This window comes from Hyaena hyaena, unplaced genomic scaffold, assembly GCF_003009895.1.
Source record: "Hyaena hyaena isolate Hyena2069 unplaced genomic scaffold, ASM300989v1 scaffold_246, whole genome shotgun sequence".
Classification (NCBI taxonomy): Eukaryota; Metazoa; Chordata; class Mammalia; order Carnivora; family Hyaenidae; genus Hyaena; species Hyaena hyaena.
The window spans coordinates 1,881,459-1,908,299 of NW_024080877.1; the positions used below are offsets into that span (position 1 = coordinate 1,881,459).

General features: G+C 34.6%; 1 protein-coding gene across 2 annotated transcripts in view; it reads right to left on the minus strand.

Annotated features, from left to right (window-relative positions):
* The window catches only part of ACVR2A (activin A receptor type 2A), an 83,706-nt gene that overhangs the window by 24,582 nt on the left and 32,283 nt on the right, over positions 1–26,841 (minus strand). Inside the window, exons 1-4 of one of the 2 annotated variants that reach the window (XM_039244570.1) lie at positions 11,145–11,167; positions 9,614–9,821; positions 7,032–7,141; positions 6,681–6,835 (exon numbers count right to left, since the gene is read on the minus strand). In XM_039244570.1, the coding sequence (XP_039100501.1) occupies positions 6,681–6,835; positions 7,032–7,141; positions 9,614–9,821; positions 11,145–11,148 (477 nt within the window). In that variant the 5' untranslated portion in view covers positions 11,149–11,167. Of the gene's footprint in view, positions 1–6,680; positions 6,836–7,031; positions 7,142–9,613; positions 9,822–11,144; positions 11,168–26,841 lie in introns of those variants that run through there. The other variant, XM_039244571.1, reaches the window with a different exon arrangement.

Below are 26,841 nucleotides of genomic sequence, written 5' to 3' on the forward strand. Positions count from 1 at the left end.
TGGGATGCTTGACCAAGTGAGGCACCCAGGCATCCTGGAAAAGGAGAAATTAGGTACTCTCATCTATATGCATCAGTCCCAATTGTAAATTGGAAGATGTGGCCCTCCACACTCCAAAGAAAAACTGAACTCAAATTTTAAAAACTGAATGGAAGTCATTTTTAGAAATTAAGTGCTTCATTATTAACTTTAATGTGTAGCTTTAACTTGGTTTAAGTTTTGGATAAAGCTTTAAATTTTTTTTCCTTCTCCCCTTCCCTTCCTTTTGGACATAGAATTTCAGCAAATCTCAAGTGGACCCATCCATTCATTTGTTAAGTAAAACAACTCATTTATGTCTAAGAGAGTAATTTTTTTGTCAAGCTGCAAGTCTACAAATAATTTATGACACTTCTCCCAACAATTAGTTTAGAAGTATACATTAAACTAAGCTGTAATTTAGGTTGTAACAAAAATAATCACACACAAAGGTAGAGCACAGAAGAAAGAGACATTTGCAGTAGCCCTGTACTATTTCTTAGGCATGTACCCAAAAAAAAAAGCTCAACTGCAAGACAAGAGCATTATATCACCATATTTTAAACCTACTAAAATAAGACAGTTAAAAATATTGTGAAATGTAGACTCCAAGTCTTAGCAGAAACCTAACACCAACTCTAAGCTAATAAAACATCAAGTTTTGGTATTTCATAAGCATACATTAGAGCTCCACTAAATTTCACTTAAGAACACATCATTTAATCAGAATGAGACTGAAAAGTATTGAGCTGAAAAGCTATCCTCAGTATATCTTTAAATTAAAAGAAACCAATTGTGAAATAACATTTTGTAGTTTATAAAAGGGAAGGAAAGCATGTATTCAAACAAATGAGATTAGAAAAATCTGGTTGGTGTCGAGGATACATACCAACCTGTTAAAACTGATTATTTCAGGACAATGATAAAGGAGGGAAAAAAGGGAGAACAACGGTTCTATCTCCTTTCTTTTGCACACACTTCCTTCTACAGAATTTGTCTTATTATAACAAGTATTTAAGATAAATTCTTGAAAAGAATTAAAAAGAAAGAAAAGTGAGTCAACCTATTTCAAGATGTGTTTCTATGGATGTAATCCTTATTTTGCAAGTATAACAATATTAGCATATTAAATACTCACTTAAATTTAGTAAATCTCCCCTTCATCCTCCCCAAATAAATAAGTGGCACACTTTTCCTAAGCTGGCTTGGCTGAATGATGCTATACTACTACCCTTTCAGTATCTTATTAATTTTAAATGGGTACACATACAGACTCATGTTCAACAGGAAAATCCTACACAGCATTTTCACAGACAGCTTGGTTTCTCAGTGGATGGTAATTTGGCATAGCATGAAATGACAACCTATTATTACTTTAACATTAAGGTCAACAGGATTATTTTGAATGCTCAAATCAGAATCCCAAACATCTGAAAGCCTTCACTCTTTATCAGACCAAAATCTAGACAAAATGTCATGATGCAAAGAACTGAAGACACTGAATGTCATTTAAATAAGTATTAATGTCATGATACTACTACTGTTACAGTGCTATTCATATAGCCTTTAAATAAATGAACAAGAAGTTAACTTCATACCTTGCTAAAGGTAAGTAATTTCTAGCTCCTAAAATGTGTTTTCTTACCAAGTGTTTTTTTATCAGCACAAATAGAGATCTTATTAACAGGAAACCTAAGCTCACATATGGTTTTGAGAGAGATGCAAACACTTTTATTGAAACCACATTAACTCTAACCACAATAAGACTTCTTAATCATAGAGTCAATGCATCCATTCCCTCCTATTCTTGACTCACCGGCACTAGAAAAACCAGTTGGGTTCAGTTTACTCGCTGCAAATACAAGAGCAAATTCATGCATGTGGAAAGACAGTTTCAGCACAGGCCAAAGGACCTAGGTGATGCAAATTAAAAGGATGCTCAAAGCTTGTGATTCCAGAAAGAAATGAATACAGGCATTCTCTTACAAAAGCCTGAATACTTCAACTTATTTTACCCTAAAGAAACAGAGCCTCAACATTTATCTTAAAACTAAGCCCTAAAGTTTTTTATTAAAGGAATCCTTGGGCATGCTGCATTACCATCTCGGTACAACTCTAAATGCAACAAAGTCAATTCAGTAATTCACCACTTACAGAATGGTTATACACACAAACACTAAGTGACATATGGTAGTGATTACAATATATCCATGGCCTTCAAGGGGCTTACAATCCAGTGGGAGACTGGAACATGGATACAAATGACTAGAGCCTTTCTCAACTGGGGCTATTCATCTGAATCACACAAGACATAAACTGACTTCAGCACCATTTTCTCAATTCTTTCAAGGATAGCACATTACTAGTACCATTCCAGATATAGATAATGGATGGCTTAGGGTGTAATGGGAGAAAAGAATAAAAAGGTAGATGTATGGAAATATGGAAGCCCATATGTCATACTCCAAACTTTGTACTCTTTGCTGTGGGTCACCATGAGCCCTCAAATATTTAAAAAAAAAAAAAAAACAGAAGTAACGTGGGGCACTTGGGTGGCTCAGTCGGTTAAAAGTCCGACTTCAGCTCAGATCATGATCTCACGGTTCGTGAGTTTTGAGCCCCATATCAGGCTTGCTACTGTCAGCACAGACCCCACTTAGGATCCTCTGTCTCCCTCTCTCTCTGCCCCTCCCCTACTCACGCTATCTCAAAAATAAACATTAAAAAAAAACAGAAGTAACATAATCAAACATGTAAAACGCTACTCTATAGCAACAGTATAAACGAAGAGAGAAGACCAACTAGGAGATTAGAGAAATCAGCTCAGCCACAGGTGTAGTAAGTCCTGAACTGCAACAGATCAAGAAAGATAAAAAGGTGAATGACCAGGACTTGGTAAATGACAGGGCCAAAAAAAGAAGCCGCTGTCTCCAAGGCTTTCATCCAGGGTGACTGGATGATAACAAAACAGTGATACCATGGAAGAACATTAGAAACATAAAAGTTACAGGTTATAAGGAAAGAAGGATGGCTTCAATTAAAAAAAGAAAACAGCAAAATTACTTTTCCCATGCCTCTAACTATACTAGACTTGAGAATATTTTTTTTATTGGTTACTAAGAAGCATAATTAAAGACCAGATTTTAAATCATGTATATTTCCGTATCACTTCCTCACAATAAGATACTAACACCAGAAGAAATTCTAACTCGATGTCTTAGAAATAAAGAATCCTACAATTTAGCTGTCAGAACCAGCTTAATAAGAAGATATATGTGGAGATCTCTTGTCCTCCAGGATGCCACAGGACTGATCTCTTATCCCCCAATGAAAATAAAAGACTGAGATCAGACCAATGAATGATCACAGAATATATAACTTCAGCTTTCTGTGAGATTCACTGTAAATTCTCCTCCAGTATAGTTCTTATTGTAGGAATGGCTTTTCAATAACATATTACCACATGAGACTAATGTCTTATGAAAGACCAGTTAATTCACAAACCAGCCTTTAGCCAAAACTTTAAGGAAAAGTTTACCTAAGAAAAGGAAAGAAAAATTTCATGTCACTGTCTAAAAGTGTTTGAAAATTTAGAGGAAAAATTCACAAGAATGTAAGATCTTTTTTTTTCTAATTCCTAAACCCAAACCCTGGAATTTTCCTAACCCATAAACTTTGAAATTAAGCTTTGAATATGGAAACCTGAATATGAAGTGAAATATGGAAATCACCTCAAGACTTCAAATGTATGTCTCCCTTACTTACTATACCAATCTCTCATAAAAGCCTTGAATAACTAACAGGGAGGGGCACTATTCATTCAGAAGCAAGGAATCCTTACCTATAACCCAATCATTGCTGATAAACCTTATTCTAAGATGTGCTAGAAAAAAATTTTAATGGAAACACATGAATATGCCCTTCTATATTTCCATGACTTTTCCTTTTTATCCTATGTGAGACCATATGATGATGTTATTGCTCATTTCAGTAGTCAGACTATTCAATATCCAAAGGAGGAAAATAAGTTAGTCTATAGAATGATTTTGAGATGGCAGGGATGTTTACGGAATTATTTAAAACAGCAGAGACATCAGCTTCCTGGGGAAAAAAGTGAGAGAGACGGAACAGCATAAGCAGTTAGGGTAAAGCTTTAGTGTAAGAGTCCTTGTTTCAGATTCCAGCTCTGACACTTGTGAGCTTTGCTATGTCTCAATTTCTTTATCTATAAAATGGGGATTATAACTACATAAACAACCTTGTAAGGTAAAATCAAACCAGTGTTTTTCACAGCTAGCTGGTAACCAGAATCACCCTGGAAACTTATTAGAAACATAATATCCCAGGCCCCACTCCATACTTACAGGGCTGTGGCCCAGGAATTTGTATTTTTTTTAATTCCAAAGGTGGGCCTTACATTCCAGTCATAATTTAGGAACCATGGAAAAAATTTACATATTTTATGTTTTACATATTCTTATAAAAGTTTTTGTGTTTATATATTGATGTAACTTATCAGTATCCTAGTACAATACACTCTTAAGTGTTCAATAAATACTTGATGTTATTATCAATAATTATTATAAAATGGGAGATAAAATTGAGCATTTTGTAACAGGATGCCCACTAAGCAGTGTTGCAGAACTTCTTTGTATAATCCTTTCACCAAAACTGAGCCTTAACACATGATACTATACTGTTTGGGACACAGTGAGAGATGACATAAATTAAGTTCCAAATTGATAACAGCCCCTCTATTCCACAACATAGTTCACAACAGAAGGAAAGCATAAAGTTAGGCATGTTTGTATTTTTCCTAACAGAGCTTGACCATTCCAGATCATTTCATCACAAAACCTTAAATCTAGTTCTCATTTTTTAGAATTCATACAATGCACGCAAATTCACTACAGAGCAATTCAAGTGCTAAATAAATGTGTACAGTATCATTAACCCAGTAACAAATATCCAAAACCCACAGAAATGGATATTCATCGAAGATTCCTGATTCTCGGTTATTTATGAATAATAACTGCACCTTCCCTTTTAAAGTCTAAACCCTTGAATTAATTATCACTTCTAAATAACATGGCCTCATATGTTAAGATACTGAGCCCTTTAAAAGAAAGTCCAACAACCTTCGTGCTAATAGTATATAAATATCAATGCTTTTGATAAGATTACATTATTTTTTAAAGTTTTATTAAGAATCTTAAAAAATTTGTTTTTAAATTTAGTTTCCAGTTTGTTTCGATCATCACACAAATCTAGGGTAAATTCAGGCACTACTCTAAGTACTTTTACTCTCTCTTCTATGTAGAGACATAAAATAAAAAACAGTTGCCACCAAAAGAAAATAAAGTGTATCTCCTATGACAATGTGGAGTAAATTGCATACATTGACTAGGCATTAACTTTTTTATTTTAAAATACTCTTTTAGAGGTAATTTTTAGTAAACTCATAACTTAGTTACTAATGCGCAAAATATTTCAGCTGCACAAAATAGCGTGTTTACCTAATTTGCGGGATAAGGTATTTTACTTTTGGGTTTATTTCTCCATATACACATCTTAAAAGATTAGGGGGATCAATAATCTAATGCTAACAGATTGCTTCAAGTACTGAGGAAGAAGTATGTTATGTAAATAAAGCTTAAAGGGAAAGAAGCTGTTTTGGTCATTAAATTATAGGACTCCACCATTTTTTTTCTATCAAATTTTAACCATTAATCCTAGTGGTATTAGAGAAACAAAGTTAAATAAACCAAGAGATCCAGAAGGCCAAGGTAATCTGATTTTAAGAGTTAAAAGAAACAGTAAAAACTAGAGTTCAAAGATGTCTCAAACAAGTATAGCCAAAGTTCTCACCGTTCCTCAGCCTGCAGAACATTACCGATATTAAAAGAGCTTGTAAACTACTGTACCAGCACCACTGCCTACATGACAGGGAATGAAGAAAATTTCATGAATTTGATTACCCACCACATCTACATTTTCAGGTATAGTCAGGGTCAGGAGAGTGAGAATCAAGGGCATTACAAAAGTTTTTAATCTTAAATTAAAAAAAAAAAAAGATTTCAGTTCTCAGTACACGCTTGATGCGCCGCAAACAGTCACAATGCCCCTGCACCTACCAACGGCAAGTCATGAGAAGCACTGATCGTCTGCTCTTCTTCCAAAAAACATTTCAATGCATGTTATCTTCCTGACGCCTTTGTGAAATCTCTTTTTTCCACACTTTCTTGATTACCTTACTAAATACCTCCCTACGGTTAAAAGGATGATTTGCCAAGTTGTCTTGAAAAAGGCACAAAAATTTAAGAACAAAGAACAGAAGAAAGGGTTGTGGTATCGCTTCTCTGTTAATTACTTCTCAGGAAACAAAGCAGGGAGACTCTCCCACTCGAAAGTACTACAAGGCAATAAAACTGTCCAAAGAACAGGAATACCCTTGTTCTACTCTACCTCAACCCCTGAGTGAGAGAAGTTCAGGATATAGCAAGTTAGTTAAGTTTGGATAACTATATGTCCCATAACAATGAACATTCATAAAGAAACTCCAGAAAGAAAATGATTTCTAGCAACCTGGTGGGTTTCACCGCAGTGCTATTTCTTTAAAACATGCAACTTAAAAGAGCACAAAGTACAAGACAAGAACTTACTTGAGTTGGAACAAGTACAGGAGGGTAGGCCATCTTATGATGCCTGTACACCCAAAATGCACATATAATAATTCCCGCAATTAACATAAGTGGCACCAAGGAGTAGAGCAATATGTTGTAATACGGTGGCTTAGGTGTAACTGGGTTCGAAGTAGCTGTGGAAAATGGAAGGAAAAAACGCAATTCAGATTTGGTCTACAAAATTCCACAATAAATATATATCTTGGTATCAAATTTTAGGAGAAAAATCAGAGTAAGAGAAGGCACAAGTAAATTATTCCATCAACACAAATATGCTTTGTTTTCAGTGTAGTAGTTGAACAGACCTATGTATTTTCCCTGTAAACTTACGCTGTGTGACTTCCATCTCCGGAAAGTAAGAAAACCTTTCGTTACACATATTGCCCTCACAGCAACAAAAATATACTTCAGGGCTGTCCTTTTTTTCTATACAATCAGTCCTATAAATAAACAAAGAAAAAATAATTTAAATCAACATTTTGTTTAATCTACAATGGAGTTTTTCTAAAGTTCTTCTTAGAGATAAAATAATGAAAAAGTCATTCAAGGTCAATTTCAAGATTTTTATTAATATCCAATGATCAGTTCTTAAAAGTCAAAAACGTTTCTGTAATTGTTATTAAATCTCATCAAAAAAAAAAAAAAACAGCTGATTTTATAGCAATCACACTAACTCCTTGAGACCACTGCTTTAATTTGGTTTTTAATGATCAATCTAAGGCAACCACCTTTTATTTTTATTACTAGAGAAGCTTGAAAAGGAACATCAAGCCAATGAAGAAATTTTGTTTAGGGGTGCTTTCTATTATAGGAAATACAGCTTTCCTATTGCGTGAATACAAAAACTAAACACTATAAATAAAATTATGTGTATGTGTACACATAAATATACACATAAGTACACACAAAAGGACACAAGCTCTTATCATAGCAGAACATATATCAGTATCAGAGACCCAAGCTAGGTTTGGGAATTTAAAGTATCAGGGTTTTTTCATTTTTGGGTTTTTTATGGGGGGGGGGGGGGGGTTTGTTTTGTTTTGATTTAAATTCCCTAAACACAGGGTGCCTGGGTGGCTCAGTCAGTTAAGAGACAGATTCTTGACTTCAGCTCAGGTCATGATCTCACGGTCATGGGATCGAGCCTCATGTCAGGCTCCACTATGCTTAGCCTAGAGCATGCATGCATCCTCTCTCAAAAATAAACAAACATTTTTTAAAAATCTTCAAATATATAATATGGTCTTATTAACTGTAGTTGTCATGCTACATTACTAACCCTAGGACTTGTTTTATAACTGGAAATTTGTACCTTCTGACTACCTTCAACCACTTCACCAACCATCCATATCCCAATCCTCGCCTCTGGCAGCTAATGATGCCTGGTTCTCTATATCCAGACATTCATTTTATTTTGGGGTTTTTCTTTTAACATTACATATATACATGAGATCATATGGTATTTGTCTTTCTCTGTGTGACGAATTTCACTTAGCATAATGCCCTCAAGGTACATCTATGTTGTTTCAAATGGCAAGATTTCTTTTTAATGGCGGGGTAATATTCCTGTGTTTGTGTGTACGTCACATTTTCTTTATCCATTCATCCATCAGTGGACACTCAGGCTGCTTCCACATCTTGGCTATTGTAAATAATGCTGCAATAAACACGGGGGTGCATATATCTTTTTACAAGTTAGTATTTTCATTTCCCTCAGAGAAATACCCAGAAGTGGAATGCTGGATCATATGGTAGTTTTATTTTTAATTTTTTTTAAGAACCTCTACCCTGTTTTCCTAGTGGTCCCACTTACCTTTCATAATATCAAATATCACTTGATGATCACTTCTGTTAATTGGGAGGCTACGAATCAGAAATGTAGCTAAAATGTGTAATTACAGGGAAATAATCCTTGGAAAATTTACAAATTTAGGAATATACCCTAAATACTAAATACATACCCAAGATTTTAATTTCTCATAAAAAAAACTGAGATAATTCCATTCATGGGCTTATTCAACACATTTTGCTATTAATCACATATGGCTAATCAACCACAGGTTCATGGTAATAAACTGAGGCTCCTGAGAGTGGAAACGCCAAATACCTAGTGTTCCATGAGTATATCAGTATTTTCTGGCTCCAAAATGTCTGTTAATCTATGACTTTACAGCCTCTCCCAGTCATCAGCACCCACCTACAGTGGAAATCCTATGGCCCAGTCAGTTTCAGTGATCAGCCCAACATCTGTGGGACTCCTTACAGAAAGATCACAAGCAGTCAATAACAGGTCTACACTATTTTATTTCCAGTACAGAATAAAACAATTTAAGCACAATCTTTTAAATAAAATGTAGCTTTCTATGAAGACTGTGTTAGTTCTGATGTAATTCTGAACGTCAAGTTAAAATGTCTCTTGGGGGTAAAGAACAAAGGCTTACTTTGCAAGAAAAAGAAATGCAGTAAGATCAATTTCTTCCAGATACATAAAGAGGGAAATTAAAAGGAAATTAAATACTATGATTAGGCTTACTCTCCTTGAGGACAGAGGATAGATTTTCAATAGATATACTGTCTTTTAAAGCAATTTTAAAAATCCTTTTTTCCTTAAAATTGACATTTAAAAAAAGTTTATCATCCTAATAACATAGGGGGAAAATGGTTCTTATCTACAAGTCTCACTACTTGGTAAATTATTCAAAGTATATCAAAGATAAAACATAAACATGACATACTTATTTTATTACTTTAAAATGTGTCTCTTGTCATTAGATCATGTTAAAATGGTCTTCATAATCTCATCTTAAAAAAAAAAAATGAGTGAAAATCCATGCATTGATCTTCCCTCCTTTAAAAAGGGAATACAGGGGATTATTCAACATTCTCATAAAAAATATAACATGTCTTCTTACCTGTCATAACAGTTGATATCATCCAGCCAACAACCTTGCTTCACTATTTCAATGGAACCAGAAATATTCTTCCAGGTAGCAAAACAATGTCGCCTTTTATCTTTGTCACCATAACAGGGTTCAACACCAGTTCGATTGGTTCTGTCTCTTTCCCAATTAGCATTATAGAAAATACACTCCTGAGTTTCTGATCTACCAAGTATAGCACCTATAAGATAATAAAACAACAACTTAATATAACTGTATTAGCTCTTAAAGTAAGAAACTGTCTCACAGTATACCAACCTCAAATGTTCCTAAAATGTCAGTCAGTAGCTTACTGCCTTCCTAGTGTTGTGACACTGAGTTTAGGTTTCCCAGTCAATCTCTGTACTTGAAGCATAATAAACATAATAATAGAAAGTGACCACATTTATCACATTTCTCTAGAAAAGGCCAGTTTCACTTCCTTTAAGAACGTTCTTGATAAAAAAGCAGTAAAATTGTTAACCTAAGTGAATCTTGACCCTGGGTAGATTTCTTTTCAATATTCTGAGTGACAAAACGGGGACTAGGCAAAAGCACTTGTGCTGCTTACTGAAGTACAATGTTTGCCTGGAGAAAAAGCCTTTGCAGGACTGAGTTGGGAACTACACCAACCATGGTTATTCAGATGTGGATATCTGAATAATGAAACCTGTTACTTCAAGAGAAAAATGAAATGAGCCAAATGAAACCTATTACTTCAAGAGAAACAACTGACAGTATGCACTGACAATTACAAAATTTGAATTTTCAAGCAAAAGAAGAATTTTGGAAAATTTGTTATCGCCACCATCAGCCTGACCCTTTCCCAACACTTAATTCTCTAACAAAATCAGTGGTGATATCAACAAATTTAACTTTTAAACATTAAATAATGAAACATGCCAATAACTAGTAGGTCTATATAATTCAAGAAATCAATATTTTCTAAATAAATTACGTGTGATGTTGTAACAGCATTCGTGGGTTTAAAAAAATCCACTCAGGGGCGCCTGGGTGGCTTAGTCAGTCGAGCGTCCGACTTTCGCTTAGGTCATGATCTCACGGTTCGTGGGTTCAAGCCCCGTGTCGGGCTCTGTGCTGACTGCCAGCTCAGAGCCTGGAGCCTGTTTCAGAGTCTGTGTCTCCCTCTCTCTCTGACCCTCCCCTGCTCACGCTGTCTCTCTCTCTCTCCTAGAAATAAATAAAAATATTTAAAAAAAACAAATCCACTCAATGTTCAAGACAGTCTCATAGATTTTAATGTTACAGAAGACAAAAAGTTCGTTAATGGTTTCAGATTAAGCACTGTAAAATTAACTTTGAAAAAACTATCTCTTATCGTATATGGAAAAACAAGGTAACTGGAAAACCAAAATAATTCTGAAAAAAATTTACAAAGGAGAATTCATACCACCTATTTTTAGGACTCATTATAAAGCTTCAGCAATCAAGACAGTGCAGTCTTAGTGAAAAGACAGACACATGCTTCAATGGGACAAAACAGAGAATCCAGAAATAGACTCACACATAATGTTCAACTGACACACAGCAAAGGTGCCAAAACACTGCAACAGAGAAAACAAAGTATTTTCAACAACTGATGCTGGAGCAACTGGACATCTCATGCAAAAACAAAAACTTGAACTCACATCTCACGCCATTTGCAAAAAATTATCTCTAAACATATCAAAGACCTAAATAAAACGTAAAAATATAAAACTTGTAGAAGAAAATATATGAAAAATCTTTGTGACCCTGAATCATGAAAAATTTCTTAGGACAACAAAAACCATAACACAAAAGAAAGAAATGATAAGTTGCATTTCATTAAAACTAAAACTTTTCTTCAAAAGTTAAAGATAACAAAAGTCACAGACTAGGAGAAAATACCTGCAAATTACATATCTAAATAAAAGAGTTGATATTCAGAATATAGAAAAACCTCTAACAACTCAATAATTTTTTAAACCACCAAATTTCTTAAAAAAATGGGCAAAAGATTCAAAAAATATGCTTTGCTGAGGAGATATGAATCAAAACGATCCTCAATATCATTAATTATTTGAGAAATACAAATTAATTCTAATATTGATTAGAATGGCTGAAACCAAACCATCTCAAAGTCGGTATATATGTAAGGCAACTAGGACTTTCACATTGGTTGCAGGAATGCAAAATGGTCTACCAACTTTGGAAAGCCAGTTTGACAGCTTCTTTATAGTTAAACATACATTTATCATACTCCCCAGCAACAGCACGCCTAGGTATTTGTCTAAGAAATGAAAAGATACGTTAATGTAAAAATCTGTACATGAATGCTGAGAGTGGCTTTATTTACAGTCACCCCAAAACTGGAAACTCAATATCCAGTACTGGTAAATGGATAAACAAACATCCATATAACAAAAAGAAATGAACTAGTGACAACTGTAACAACATGACTGAATCACAAACACACTGCACTATGTTTTATGTGATTCCATTTATACGATGTTCTGGAAAAGGCAAAAATATGGAGACAAAAACCTGATCAGATGTTGCCAGAAGCTGGAAGTGACAGGAGAGGACTGATTACAAAAGGGCATGAGGAAACTTTTCAGACTTTTTTGGAGTGACGGAAATATTCTACATAACAACTATACAACTACGGTGACGGTTGTATGACTTGTAGGTTAATCAAAACTCACAGAATTGTATACAAGAAAAAAAAAACCCAAACACACATTTTATTCTACATAAATTAAGCTTCAATAAACCTAACTAAAAAAATAAATGCAAAAACACTTGTTGAGTTTTGGTATAGTATCAAAGGAAAACATCCACAATTATCTAAGAAGGCTATTAAAATACTCATTTTTCTAACTATGTACCTATGTATGGCCAGATTACCTTCATATCAAAAACATATATATCACAACAGATTTCATGGGGAGATATAAGAATCCAGTTGTTTTCTACTAAAACAATCATTATAGAGATTTGCCAAAATCTTATTTTTTTATTTTAGAAAATATTTTCCATAAAGATGTTCTTTTGTGAACATACAATGGATTTATTATTGTTGCTTTTAAATAAATATTTTAAAATTTTGTTGTTTTCTAATGTGGCAAGGATGACAGATGTAACCTGTATTAAAAAAAAAAAAGAAAACTTTGCAGGGGGCACCTAGGTGGTTCAGTTGGTTAAGCATCTGACTTCAATTCAGGTCATAACCTCACAGTTCATGAGTTTGAGCCCCATGTCAGACTCTGTGCTGACAGCTCAGAGCCTGTAGCCTGCTTCAGATTCTGTGTCTCCCTCTCTCTCTGCCCCCCACCTCCCTCTTGTACTCCCCCTCTCTCTCTCAAAAATAAATAAAACATTAAAAAATAATTTTAAAAAACCTCTTTGAGGCTCTACATTTTTTAAAGTCTTAAAGAAGTTGAGAGGAAAGAGTATGAGAACTGCTGCTATTCTACAATGTCCTACTACATAGATGTAATTATAAGCTGCTAAAATCTGTGGCAGAATCAGTGCTATGGACTTTCTCTCCACTACAGAAAAAATAACAGCATGAGCTGACAGACTATAAAGCAAGGCTGGTAACTCTATGTTCTTTGTATTCTGTAAAGAAAAAGAAAAAGAAGAAGAAAGGGAAGGGGAAGGGAAGGAAGAAGAAGGGGAAGGGGAAGGGGGAGAGGAGGGGAGGGGAGGGGAGGGGAGAAAGAAAAAGGGTTACTTCTACTATTTACCTGTATAAAAACAGTAGCTATTTCCTAAGTTATTCCTTTTCAGAAACTTGTTGAAAACCCCAGCAAAATGAGTCTTGTCCTTTACAAATAACCCAAAATCAATCGTTCACTGTCACATTATCTCAAAACAAGGGATGGAAAAGGTTTTCTGTAAAGGGCCAAAGAGTAAAAATACTTTTGGCTCTGCAGACCACATGGTCTCTGTCACATCTACTCCATTCTGCTATTACAGCACGAAAGCATCCACAGGACAGTAAATGAATGGGTAGGGTCATGTTCCAATAAAGCATTATAGACACTAAAAGCTAAATTTCATGTATTTTAAATGTCTTTTTTCAACCATTTAAAAATATAAAAATCTGGGCAGCTGCATGACTCAGCCAGTTGAGTGTCTGACTCTTGACTTTGGTGCAGAACATGATCTCACAGTTCATAAGTTCGAGCTCCACGTTGGTCTCTGTGCTGGTGCACTGACAGTGTGGAGCCTGCTCGGGATTTTCTCTCTCTCCTTCTCTGCCCCTTCCGCGTGTGTGTGTGTGTGTGTGTGTGTGTGTGTGTGTGCGCGCGTGTGTGTGTCTAAAAATAAGTGAACAAGAAAAGAATTATTTAAAAAATTTTAAGACCACTATTTTTTATTTTTAATTTCTAAAAGAGACACTATCAAAGCACGGGAACACTACTTAAACAAAACTAACAAAAATAAAACAAAATACTGCCTAGAGCTGAAATGCCAAATAGGTTTTATCTTTGGTGTCAATTCCAATAAATTAATAGTAGCTGCCTGGATTAGTGAATTGAGGATTTTGAAGTAAAAGGGTCTTGAAATTAGCATGGAAGAAGAGGGAGCAAAATTAGTCTTTTATTTGCTACCTCTGGTCTAAAGGAAAGATAAACAAATGACCATTTCTTCAATTTGAAAAAATACTACCACTTAATTTTTAAAGGCAATTAAGATTTCTGGATGGTTTTCTAGATCTAGACTATCATTTGATATTTTCCAGAGACAGAAAGAAGACGGATTATACAGAAAACTGTGACAATCACATCACCCACAACCCAACCTGATCCTGTAATCAGTCTCTATCCCATCATATCTCTAGCTGAACACTAAATATAGTAATATGATAATTATACAAATAAAATCACATTACATATATTTTTATGTTCATAAACTCACATTTGTGACTTTAAAGGTGTAGTTATAAAAAAAAGATGGCAGTTACTTATCTGTACTTTTAACAGCAACATCCAAAACTTAAAATTTCTACCCATAAGTTTATTTTATCAAAGTAATTCCAAATAGTTCATACAATTTTCAAAAGAAATAAAAAGACATAAAATGTATGTGTGTATGGTTTAGTATGGTGGTTCTTAACTAATTAATTATGTATAACAAAATCCCCTACATTTTCTCAAATTCATGTTTCAGTGCCACTTGGGGCCCTGGGAACGAGTAACCGAAAAGCATACAACAGGAAGACTATTTACACAGAGAAAGTGTGTGTGTGGGTGTGGGTGTGCACGTGCGTCTGTGCGCGTGTGTATCTTTTCTTTTTCTTTCTGATAAAGACCAGCTGATGATCTAATGTTTCTCCTTAGTTAAAGCACCACTGGCTTAAAAGACTGTGGCATGAATTTGGGATTTTGTTCACAAACTGTGACCTTGAGTTAAATTACCAAAACTTTTACTTCCTTGCTGCCACAGCTGATATGATTTCCATAATTTGATAATTATTATGGATAATTCCATAGTTTCATAAATTACATTCAGCCTAGTCATAATAAATCAATTAAGTCTAATCACAGAATCAAGTAGCAAAATTAATTTAGATAATAGTTCTATTTCCAAAGTACTACTTATGCATTAATGACTACTACTAACTTCCATTTTTCCTACCATTAAGAAAAAACAAAAAAAAAACACCAATGGATCTGAAACTTGGTGGAACCATAAAATAGCCCTGGAAAAATCATATTTAAATCTAAAATACCTCACCTACTAAGAAAAAGCAAATTTCACCTAGAATGACTACACAATCTCTTCCAGAAACAGAAAAGGAGGGACTACTTCACCAAATGATTTTATGAGGCCCAGTACTACCTTGATAACACAAAATCCACAAAGACAGCACAAAAAAAGAGAAATATAGACCAATATCCCTTATTAACTTAGATGTTAGAGTCCTCAGCAAAATTTTAGCAAACAGAGTCCAACAATATACTTTTAAAAAAAGTAACACAAACCAAGTAGGATTTATTTCAAGTATGTAAGGTAGGTTCAATATTCAAAAATCAATCAACGCTATCTTTCAGATCAAAAGGCTAAAACACAAAAATCATACAATCCATCAGTACACCAGGAATAGATGGGAACTTCCTCAAACTCACAAAGAGCACCTACAAAAACACCAATAGCTAATAACATCATATTTAATGGCAAAAGACTGAATGTCTCCCCTCTAAGATCAGAAACAAGGTAATGATGTCTACTCCCACTACTCTTAACAATGTACTGAAAATTCTAGCTATTTTATTAAGGCAAGAAAACGGAATTAAAGGCATAGCAATGGGAAAAAACATATGTAACTGTTTTTATTTGCAGAACACAAGACTGACTTTGTAGAGAATCCCAAGGAATCTTCAAACAAACAAAAAAAAAAATGTCAGAACTAATAAGTGAGTTCAGTAAGGTCGCAGGATACAAGATCAATATACAAAATTTAATTGCATTTCTATATACTAATAATGAACAAGCAGAACTGAAATTAAAAATACCAGTTACAACCGTTCCTAAGATTATAAAATACCTACAATATAGTCTAACAAAATGTATAAAATCTGCATGACGAACATTATAAAATGTTGGTGAAAGAAATAAAAAGAGGATTTGAACACTTGGAGACACATACCGTAATAAAGTTGTCCATTCTCCCTAAAGTGACGTATTGGATTTGATATGTAATTCAATTCATATCAAAATCTCATCAAATTTCTTTGTAGACATAAATGAGTTTATTTTAAACATTTTTGAAAAAGAAGAAGAAAGTGGGAGATATCATGCTTACTGATGTTAAAGCTTACCATAAAGTTGCAATAAGCATGACCATGTGGTAATAGAGGTGGGACTGGTACAAAGATCAATGAAACACACAGAAAACTCAGAAAGAGATCTACACAAATATGCCTAATTCTGGACAAATAAGCGAAAGCAATTCTATAGATGAGAGAGAGCTTTTTCAATAAATAGCACTGGAGCGGGGCACCTGGATGGCTCAGCTGGTTAAGCGACCAACTCTATTTCGCCTCAGGTAATGATCTCATAGTTCCTGAGTTTGAGCCCTGCACTGGGCTCTGCGCCTACAGTGGGGAGCATGCCTGGTATTCTCTCTCCTCTCTCTCCCCCTCTATCTGACCCTACCTTGCTTGCTCGCTCGCTCTCTCATTCTCTCTCTCAAAGTAAATAAACTTAAAAAAAAATTTTTTTTTAATAGCACTGGAGCAATGGGTCATGGTTCAAGCAAATATTTCTTAAATGCCCTCCCCTTTGTTATCTATCATTTTAACAGTTCCTGAGAGGAAGGGAAAAAAAAAAAAAAAAAAGCCCAGCTCTTGCAAAAAGTCTCCCAGGCTAAATCTCACATGTGACAATTTGCATGTTTTCTCAAGGCAGATAAAACAAAATCCTAGAAGTCCTTTAATCAGGACTCCTCCTTCCCCCAAAATGCACTCTACTTGCAATCCAACATAAAATGTGTTATTTTACATTCATGCATGTATTGTTTCTAATGAATTGTCTTTTTATATATTCTTTTCCACATCCAAATGCCAATGAGTCCAAAACTATCCATCTTACTTGCCCTACAAACACAAACAGTATTTAATGAATGATAAAATGTAAAAAGTGTAAAAACTGAATTTAAAAAAACGCCAAATACTACTTGAATATCATACAACTCTCAATTTGAAGGATTCCCCAATTTCCCCCAATAAGAGATTTTTAAAATTCTTACCAACTTGAAATACACAGACCTTTGTGTATATAAACAGCTTAACATATACTTATTTTAATTAATTTAATATTACTAATGTTTTAAAATCATAAAGCACAAAAATATTACAAAACAATTCGGTTCAAACTTCACATGCATCTCTTGTCAAGTACCTTCTCGATACTTTCTTTGTGAGTCACTGAAAAGCATAGAAATATGAATCACCTTCACTTTCAGTTGTTTGAGAAGGAGTATGTTTTAAAGTCATATAGAATATTGTCACTGGAAATGTTTTTCCAAGCCAATAATATCCATTCACATAATACTAAGATTTTTTCCACTGTTCTATAGGTATACTTTGTGATCTTCATAAAGTTAACTACTTACAATATTGCTTTTAAAAATGAGCTTTTAAAGTTTCTTTTACAGTCTTTGTAAGCAGTTTACAACAAATGATAGTAAAACACCCAACACCCCCACCTCCTCCCCAAGAATAATTTCTTATGTGTTTATATTCTCTATCCCCGTCTACGTATTCCCTTAGGAAACTGACATAAACATTCAATCTAGCACTGACTGGCATCATTTCAAACTTGTCTGCCTTCTCCAAACATTATATTTCCATTCAAAATAAAATTGAGAGAGCCTCGAAATATGAAAAACTTTGTAAGAATTTAAATATAAAATTACTTTTTCTCAGGAATAATCTTTTAGAGAAAACTATGCTTTATAGTGAACATTTACTGATTAAAAAAAAATGACCATATGCTTGAACTGTAAATTAACACACCAAGATAAGGGCTACAGATAAATGCTACAGAAATTAGAGATGATAACCTAGGACCTCCATTAGACTTTGAGCTTCTAGAACAAGCCCTGTTACCACTTCTGTATCACTAGTGCTTAGCACAGTACAGGAACTCCATAAACGTACACAAAATCAATCAACTCGCACAGAAAAGAAAAAAGGCTTAATGGAGGAAGTAGGACTAAAAACAAACTATCAAGAGACAAAACTATGGTAAACAGAGGCAGGGAAGATAGTGACCAAATAAGCATGGATATGTGAATAATCAGAGGGTTTGACAAAACTGCTGTCAATAGGCATGAGCATTCCATATTGTTTAGTATTTGGTATAATCAAGGCAGGTGGCAAGACATCAGAAGTTAAGAGAAAGAATAAAAGTGATATTTTAAGATTAATCTGAATACAGTAAGTAAAGCGGGTTGTAACCCACAGTATCCACAGTAAGCCATAGTAACTACCCAATAAAAACCAAGGGTCTACAAGATCACTTGCTGACCAGACAGCTACAAGGGTCAAAAGGATTGGCAAATTAGAATACAGATACCAAGTTTTTGCTTTCTAAACCTTATTTGTTCCCTCTGAGTGTAAGAAAGTAAGAGATAAAAGTGATTGATTTATAAAAGTGATTTGGGTTTAGATAGTTGACTGTTCCCAAATGTTTATCTTTTATCATCTGACACACACACACACCAAAAAAAAAAAAAAGCTGGCTTCCATACTATCTACCCTTTGTTTCTCTTCGTAGTTAACTCTCTTCCTGATATTTATTCCTACTGTCATAAAAGATACATATTTTCAGGGATAAGTAAGATATCTTCAAAGATGAGGCACAACAGAAAAGTGTTTTTGCCTACAGCCACAAAATGTGTGGGATATCTATAAATGCCCAGGACACAAGATTAAAATAGTTCTACCCAGTTCTCTGGCACTCATTCGAAATATGAATTACATCAAAACAAATACAAGTAGATACAAGTATTAGCTAGACTGTGTAAAATAGATTTCTGATATTAGATCTTCATCTTGTGAGGGCAGGAGAGATCATAGTGACTGCAGCCAGAGGCCAGTACTCCCATCAGAATTAATGGGTTATTTTAGAAATTGTATAAAAGCCAAAACTGGGCATAAATTTAGAATAGTAAGAGATAAAAGGTAAATTCTCAAAATCAGAACAGACCTCCTAAAATAGATTAAGGAAACACACACAAACATAGAGTAGTTCCTACTAAAAATAATCTACAAGTTGCAATTACACCAAAAAGACACTGTGTACATTAAGGTTTTTTAGTACCTTATTTACTTCGGAAGATGCAACCTTTTTTAGTAAATCATCAAACTCTGTCTGACGGGAAAAGACTATAGAAATGGATCATTTCAGCTCCTATGAAAGTAAACGTGAAATATCACCCTTGAGGAGCCAGTAGTATCAAGAGTGAGAATCTAAGGGATGGCTTAGTCAGTCAAGTGTCAAACTCTTGATTTTGGCTCAGGTCAAGATCTCAACGTTCAGTTCATGAGACCAAGCCCCTCATCAGGCTCCATGCAGACAGTGCAGAGCCTCCTTGGGATTCTCTCTCTCCCTCTCCCTGTCCTTCCCCAGCATGCTCGCGCTCTCCCTCTCACTCTCTCCCTCTATAATAAATAATTAATTTTTAAAAATTACTTTAAAAAAAGAGAAATTAAAAAAAAAAACCCACCTCATCACAAAAGTGTTCATCAAAGTGATATCAGGCCGTTTAAAATCAGCAATTGAAGAAAATTAGAAATACTTAATAAGTAGCTTTAACTAGCCATATAATTCTAGTAAAGGAAAAGAATGCAGACTAAAAACAAACATTAAATAACAATGGATACAGAATCACTTAACTTAGCCTAATCACTTAGCCTTATTTTAAAAATCACCAAGAGCTTTTTTCATATTTATAACCCAAGATTCCTAGTATTAGAAAAGAAAAAAATCTAAAATTCTTATTACTTTTATGTGTTATGTAATTTCTGTCCCACTTCAAATCTTAATTTAATAATTTTCTATGCAACTATAAGTACATTATAGGTCTTCTGGTGTCCTTTCTTTTTCTATATTAATACACATCACAGAAGACAAGTCACCTTCCCTGTTTGGCTGCCCTGGGCTGTTTTTAAGCATTATGAAAAAAAGGAAATCCACAATGTCCCAAAAGCCTTCTGATAAACAGAAATATGAAGAAGCAGAAACAAATTTTCAAATAAAATTTCTACATGGTAATAAAAACATTTTAGGCCTTATCAATTTTTTTTTTTTTAACTAAGTACCTCCGTACTAGCAAACAATCACTTCCAAAGGAAAACACAAACACTTTCTGGCATTCTTCCCAGAATTTTTTTTGTTTTGCTGTACCTATTACACTCATTACTATCAGTCTGACAAAATATAGCAAGATTCCATCCATCTAGCTCAAGTATAAATGAGAAACACAACTAATATGGAATAAATGAAAAACCTAAACATTGTATGGTGTAACACTAGACACAGTGTGTGCATGTGTGTGTAATGAAGTAGAATATAAGTGCTTATAAATGGGAGCGCCTGGGTGGCTGGTTAAGCATCTGGCTCTTGGTTTCAGCTCAGGTCCTGATCTCACTGTTTCGTAAATTCAAGCCCAAGGTCAGGCCCAGTGCTGACAGTGAGGAGCCTGCTAGGAATTCTCTGTCCCCCTTTCTCTCCACCCCTCCCCCACTTGTGTTCTCTCTCTAAATAAATAAATAAATAAACTTTCAAATAAATAAATAGTACTTATAAGTCAAAATTTAACCACTAGTTATTTAAGGGCTCCAAATGTTAATTCCTTACAAACTACTAAAATAACCACCTAAAAGTACATTTCAGCACTGTTAACTCATAAATGACTAATTTTTCCCATATAGACAGTTCCAAAGTATGTATATATCTACTCTGTAAGGATCAAGATTTTTTAATATTATTTTTTATTATTTTAATTCTAGTATAGTTAACATAGAGCTAGATTAGTTTCAGGTGTACCATATAGTAATTCAAAAATTCCATACATCAACCAGTGCTCATCACAAGCGCCCTCCTTAATCCCCATCACCTGTTTCACTCACCCCCCCCACACACACACCCTCTAGTCACCATCAGCTTGTTCTCTATAGTTAATAAAGACCAAGATTTGAAGAAAAAAATAAATTTCTCAATTTGTCAAACCTCTTTCTTAAAAAGCACCTACATAAATAAAGTTTTAGACCCCCAGAGATCACCAAATTTGTAATGGTAGAATTTCCTTTTATGAAAGAAGCAAACAGCCCTCTTTAAAGTCCTCACAATTTCTGATTTTTTGATTCACCTAATTATATAAAAAGGTGCAGTTCTTTATTAGCAAAACTTTCAGAGGACCTCATTTCCTAAATTCTTCTCTAGATACAGAAGATAGTTTACAACACTGTTCAATAAGACACTAACTAACCTGCAGTTGATTACTAAATTGCTAAATAACAAAAGCCATCCATCATGTTTTCTCCCAAAAGAAAATTACTTTGAGTTGGTATATTTGGTTGGTTGCCCAGAACAAAACATTGATTTTTATCATCAACTACCAAAGAACTTCACTTTCCTGAATACATAAAGTATATATGGAATAACAGGAACCAAGAAAAGAACAAATTACAAGCTCCTTATTTCTGATTCAACTGACCAGCACTTGGGACCACATTTAAAATTACTTTTCTAGGACAGTTCAAGAAATCCTGGCAAGCTTCCAAACCTCAACCTCCCTGTTTTTAATGGGGGTAAAAGTCAGGAAGAGTAATGGTTATAAGAAAAGACCTGCTTTTATCTGATTTTAGCCAATACAAGTAGGTTTCCTTTAACATTATGAGGGAGAGATTTCCACCAAAAAAGAACAGGAAAATAACACCCAATGTTTTCTCCTTCACAAATGAGAAAATTCTACCCTTCTACTACCCCTTCCATCCCTGGCAAGACACTTCTTAAAAATCTATTTTGGTGACACACTACATAAAATCTTAGAGGACATTTAGTCTTTCACACAGGTAGAGCATCTTCTATGTCCAACAAATATACAGTGTTGGCATACTATGTGCCAGGCACTCTGACATTTGGGTACTAAGCAGAAGTCGTGAAAAAGAAAGTATTTTCAAAATCCGAGAAATCTTTAACCTCACCTGGGAAGAAGTGGAAAAAAAAAAAAAGAGACTGAATATTCAAAACAACATACTAAAGTACAAAGAAAGAAACACACAAATCTTTAGATACTTCTGCATTTCAATTAAGGCTTATTCTAATTTCTCCAGTAAGGTAATGCAAGGTAAACTGGAAGGCAAGATAGATTAACAATCTAAAGATCACAGAAGCTAGCTTTTTTTAAAATAAATTTTTTTGTTTGTTTCTAATGTTTATTTTTGAGAGAAACAGACAGAGTGTGAGCAGGGGGAAGGCAGAGAGAGGAGAGACAGAATCTGAAGCAGGCCCCAGGTTCTGAGCTGTGAGCATACAAACTCTAAGATCATGACCTGAGCAGAAGTCGGACGCTTACCAACTGAGCCACCCAGGGATCCCTCAAGTATGCTTCTTTATCATTGTATTTTATTTAAAGAAAAAAATTGTGTTAATGCCTCTAAAAATATAGACTTCGTCCTGGAACTAAATTTACAAGAAAAAAGGTGAAGAAAGTAATATAAAAATCAAGTGAGATTTCCTGGCTTGCCACAAATGTGCCTCACTACTAATCAATGCTTGATATTACAAAATAGGCACATCAACTCCTTACTGCTAAGTAGTAAGGACACTTTAAAAAGTAAATAAACCCTGTATAAAGGCATTCATACTAACTATAAAGAAACCATGCATTCATATTAGTATCTCTAATGAATAAAAACAATAAAATAATATCACCCAGCTTGTCAAAAATATTCAAAAATATTCATAGATAACTAAAATTTTAAAAGAACAAAAACATGTCAGGGATTCAAGTTATAAGCAACAGAATTCAGAGAAAATCTAAGCTAGCTTTTGAAGGTGCTGTCAGTGGATTAAGAAGGTTATTAGTTCAAGTAACCCATCTCTTCCCAGACTAGAACAATTATGGCTTCCATAATTGATTTCCCAGCTTCTGCTTCTACCTCATTCAATCAGTTCTTCACCCAGAAGTCAGATCCTTTATTAAAGCAAACAAAATCAAGTCACTGACCCAACTTCAAGCCATTCAGTGGTTTCCCACCTCCCTGGGACTTAAAGTAAAACATGAACAAATAATGATAAGGCATTCCACAATCTGGCTCCTCTTTAGCCTCATTCACACCAAACAAAGAACGAACTCCTTCAGGTTGATACATTCTTTCTACTGCTCCCTCCCTATTGCAGACCCCTTTTAATGACAGATATGGAATGGAGTAAAACATTAAGAAAATGCTTGAAAAAGTTGCGGAAGTTACCAGATCAGGGCAAAATATCAACTCTAATTTGGAAACAGTTTTCAAACCACTGAGAACACAGTTTGATTATATTTTGTAAGTGTTTTGTTTTTTTGTTTTTTTTTAATTTCTGAGAAAGAGAGAGCGCGCGCCCACGCAAGCTCGAGCAGGGTAGGGTCAGAGAGAGAGGGCGACACAGGTTCCAGGCTCTGAGCTGTCAGCACAGAGCCTAAGGAGGCTCTAGAACCCACAAACCATGAGATTATTACCTGAGCCAAAGTCAGACGCTTAACTGAGCCACCCAGGCGCCCCTAAGTTTTTAAAATATGTATATTTAGGGGCGCCTATATTTAGGGGCGCCTGGGTGGCTCAGTGGTTAAGCATCCAACTTCGGCTCAGGTCATGATCTCACGGTTCACAAGTTCAAGACCCACATCGGCTCTGTGCTAACAGCTCTCAGAACCTGGAGCCTGCTTCAGATTCTGTGTCCCCCTCTCTCTCTCTCTGCTGCTCCCACTCACACTTTGTCTCTCTCTCTCTCAAAAATAAATAAAACATTAAAAAAAATTTTAAGTAATATATAAAATATGTGTATTTACCAGCAAATTTTCCATTCCAAAGAAACTATGCTCTTAAAGTGAAAATACTTACCTATTTTTCTATATTTCTATAGCCATTATCCATTCCTCCAAAAAAGAAAGCCTCATTTGGTATTTAATTCATAGGAGACAAAGGCATAACCTTTCTCTAAAAATACCTAAGTTACGATAATATAAAACATGTATTCTTCCTCCTAAACCCAAAGAAAGCTAGGCAAAAATTTCAGATGAACATTCCAAATCAAATGAATATCTGAGTCTGATTTAGTTACTAGCCTCTTGCTTATTAATAAAAATGTAGTTTATTTATAAAAGTCACATTTGCCCACTTTGAGGATAAATACATCCATCCAACATCTTTCAATAATCATCAAAGTTGTTTCAAAATACTGGTTTGTTCGGGTTATGCTATAATAAAAGCAGATTAGCAAACACATTTTTATTTCCTATTTCAAAATATATTTCATCTAAATCTTTCAAATTTATAGTTTTAAAACATTTCTTGCAAATCTAGCTTTAACATTTACCTTCTAAACTGAAAGAAAATGTTTTCCAACACTAACGTAGTCTTGTTTTAATACTGCCCAAAATATAACAATTTTGTTCTATGCTAATTACCAAAAAAATATTTTAATAGTACCCAATAGAGTTTTCCCTCCACAACTTAACAGAATAAAATATATATACTACTGGCATTAATTTTTACTGTAAGTATTCATATTTCTCTGCATAACCAGTCAGTAGTTAAGAAATAGGGTTTTCAAAGAAAAAAAGGAACATGATAAATATAACACTAACAGTTTCAATCAAGGATCAACATTACAGTAGAAAATAGTCTACAATGAGCCTTCCTCACAAAACTTTCACATAGACATCTGTAAAGCCTATTACATATACTACACAAATTTTACCACGCTCACTAATATAATGTTCACTTAAAATGTCATGTTTACTGAAAACAAGCCATTTACTTCAACAGTAATTAATAATTGATCAGTTTTACTGTCTCTGTGAATGATTAAATTATTTTCTAATATGCCACCACCTATATCTCATTAATGAAACCAGAAAAACTATTCATTTAAGCTACCAATTAAAAGAACTTTTTGTGTTCAGGAGTATGACAGACAACCTTGAAAAAGTTAAACTGAAAAATAGTAAATAAACTATTTACTTTTAAATACAGTCATAGAAGAGAGTTAACACTTTTGCCTAACGTACTAGTGAGTTAAATATCTTGAAAAGAATTCTGTTAGCCTACCCTGAATGGCAATCTACATTTCTAAACATCCTCCCTCTAGAAATGTTTATGACAGACAACCTAGAAAGAGTAAAACTGAAAAATAGTAAATAAACTATTTACTTTTAAATCCAATAGTGGAAGAGAGTTAATACATTCATATACCCTTGCTGATGTTCTAATAAGTTAAATATCTTGAAAAGAATTCTGTTAGCCCACCCTGAATGGCATTCTACCATTTCTTCAACATCCTCCCTCCTAGAAATATTTACATCAATCGTTTTGTTAAAGAACAAAGACCCACAGAATCCTAACAATTATTGGGGCTGTTCCCAATCCTCTATTTGTGAAACATTTAAACATAAGGCAAAATATTCTTCCTAATGAGCCACTGAAAGATACCAAAATACGGCTCAAAGATGTTCAAATATAGGGCACTTTTCTCCCAAGTTAAAAGCTACTTTCCCACTGCCAGAAACTAAGACCACAGATGGCCAGTGTTTAGGTTCAGATCTACCATTGGAAGGGAAGTCTGGGATCAAGATGTATAGCAGAAAGCAAAGGAGCGCAGAAAAACAGAAACTTTAATAATAATGCTACTATTGTCACCCCTTTTCATACTCAGTGATGTTATTTATGCACTGAGGAGACAGAGAGGGGACAAGAGCAATGGGACAGAAGATAAGGATGGAGACAAAAAGCAGTTGAAAGGACATAGGCAACAACTGCATCCATCAGAGATGTTCTTAGTGAAGCAGCTGGCTGGCTGCTGACTCAGGGGTCAACAATTCTAATCCCTGGCCTTCCACTAAGTCTGAAGACCAATTCCTCATGGAATTCACACACCCTCTACCCGTTTAGCACATATACCCACCTGCCCCAATTTTCAGTGAAGAACAATTTTGCTTTTTAAAAACAAATTAAGAATGGGAACAACTGCAATGATAGTTTGGACCCAACAGGAACCTATGTATCTATAGGTATTAAAAGCCGCATAAGTCTAATGAGGAAAATGACAGTGATAGGCTGATGAGAATTATATCCCACATACCACACAACCCAAGATTCATCTTTAACATTAGCACTTTCAAATATAAATAAGCATTGATGGCATATTCCTAACACCTGAGGAGAGACTGGGGGTTAAATACTTAAGAAAAATAGCAGAAACACTGGTGTAAAGAAAGAAAATTTAACAAAACAAATTTTAGATTTCTGCTTACTTTGGTACTTAGAAATTTTAATTTTTTATAAACTATTTCATTTATTTTTTAATTGTTTTTGTAACATTTATTTATTTTTTGAGAGACAGAGAGTGAGCAGGGGAAGGGCAGAGAGAGAGGGAGTCACCCAACACAAAACAGGGCCCAGGCTCTGAGCTGTCAGCACACAGCCTGATGCGGGACTTGAACTCACAAACTGCAAGAT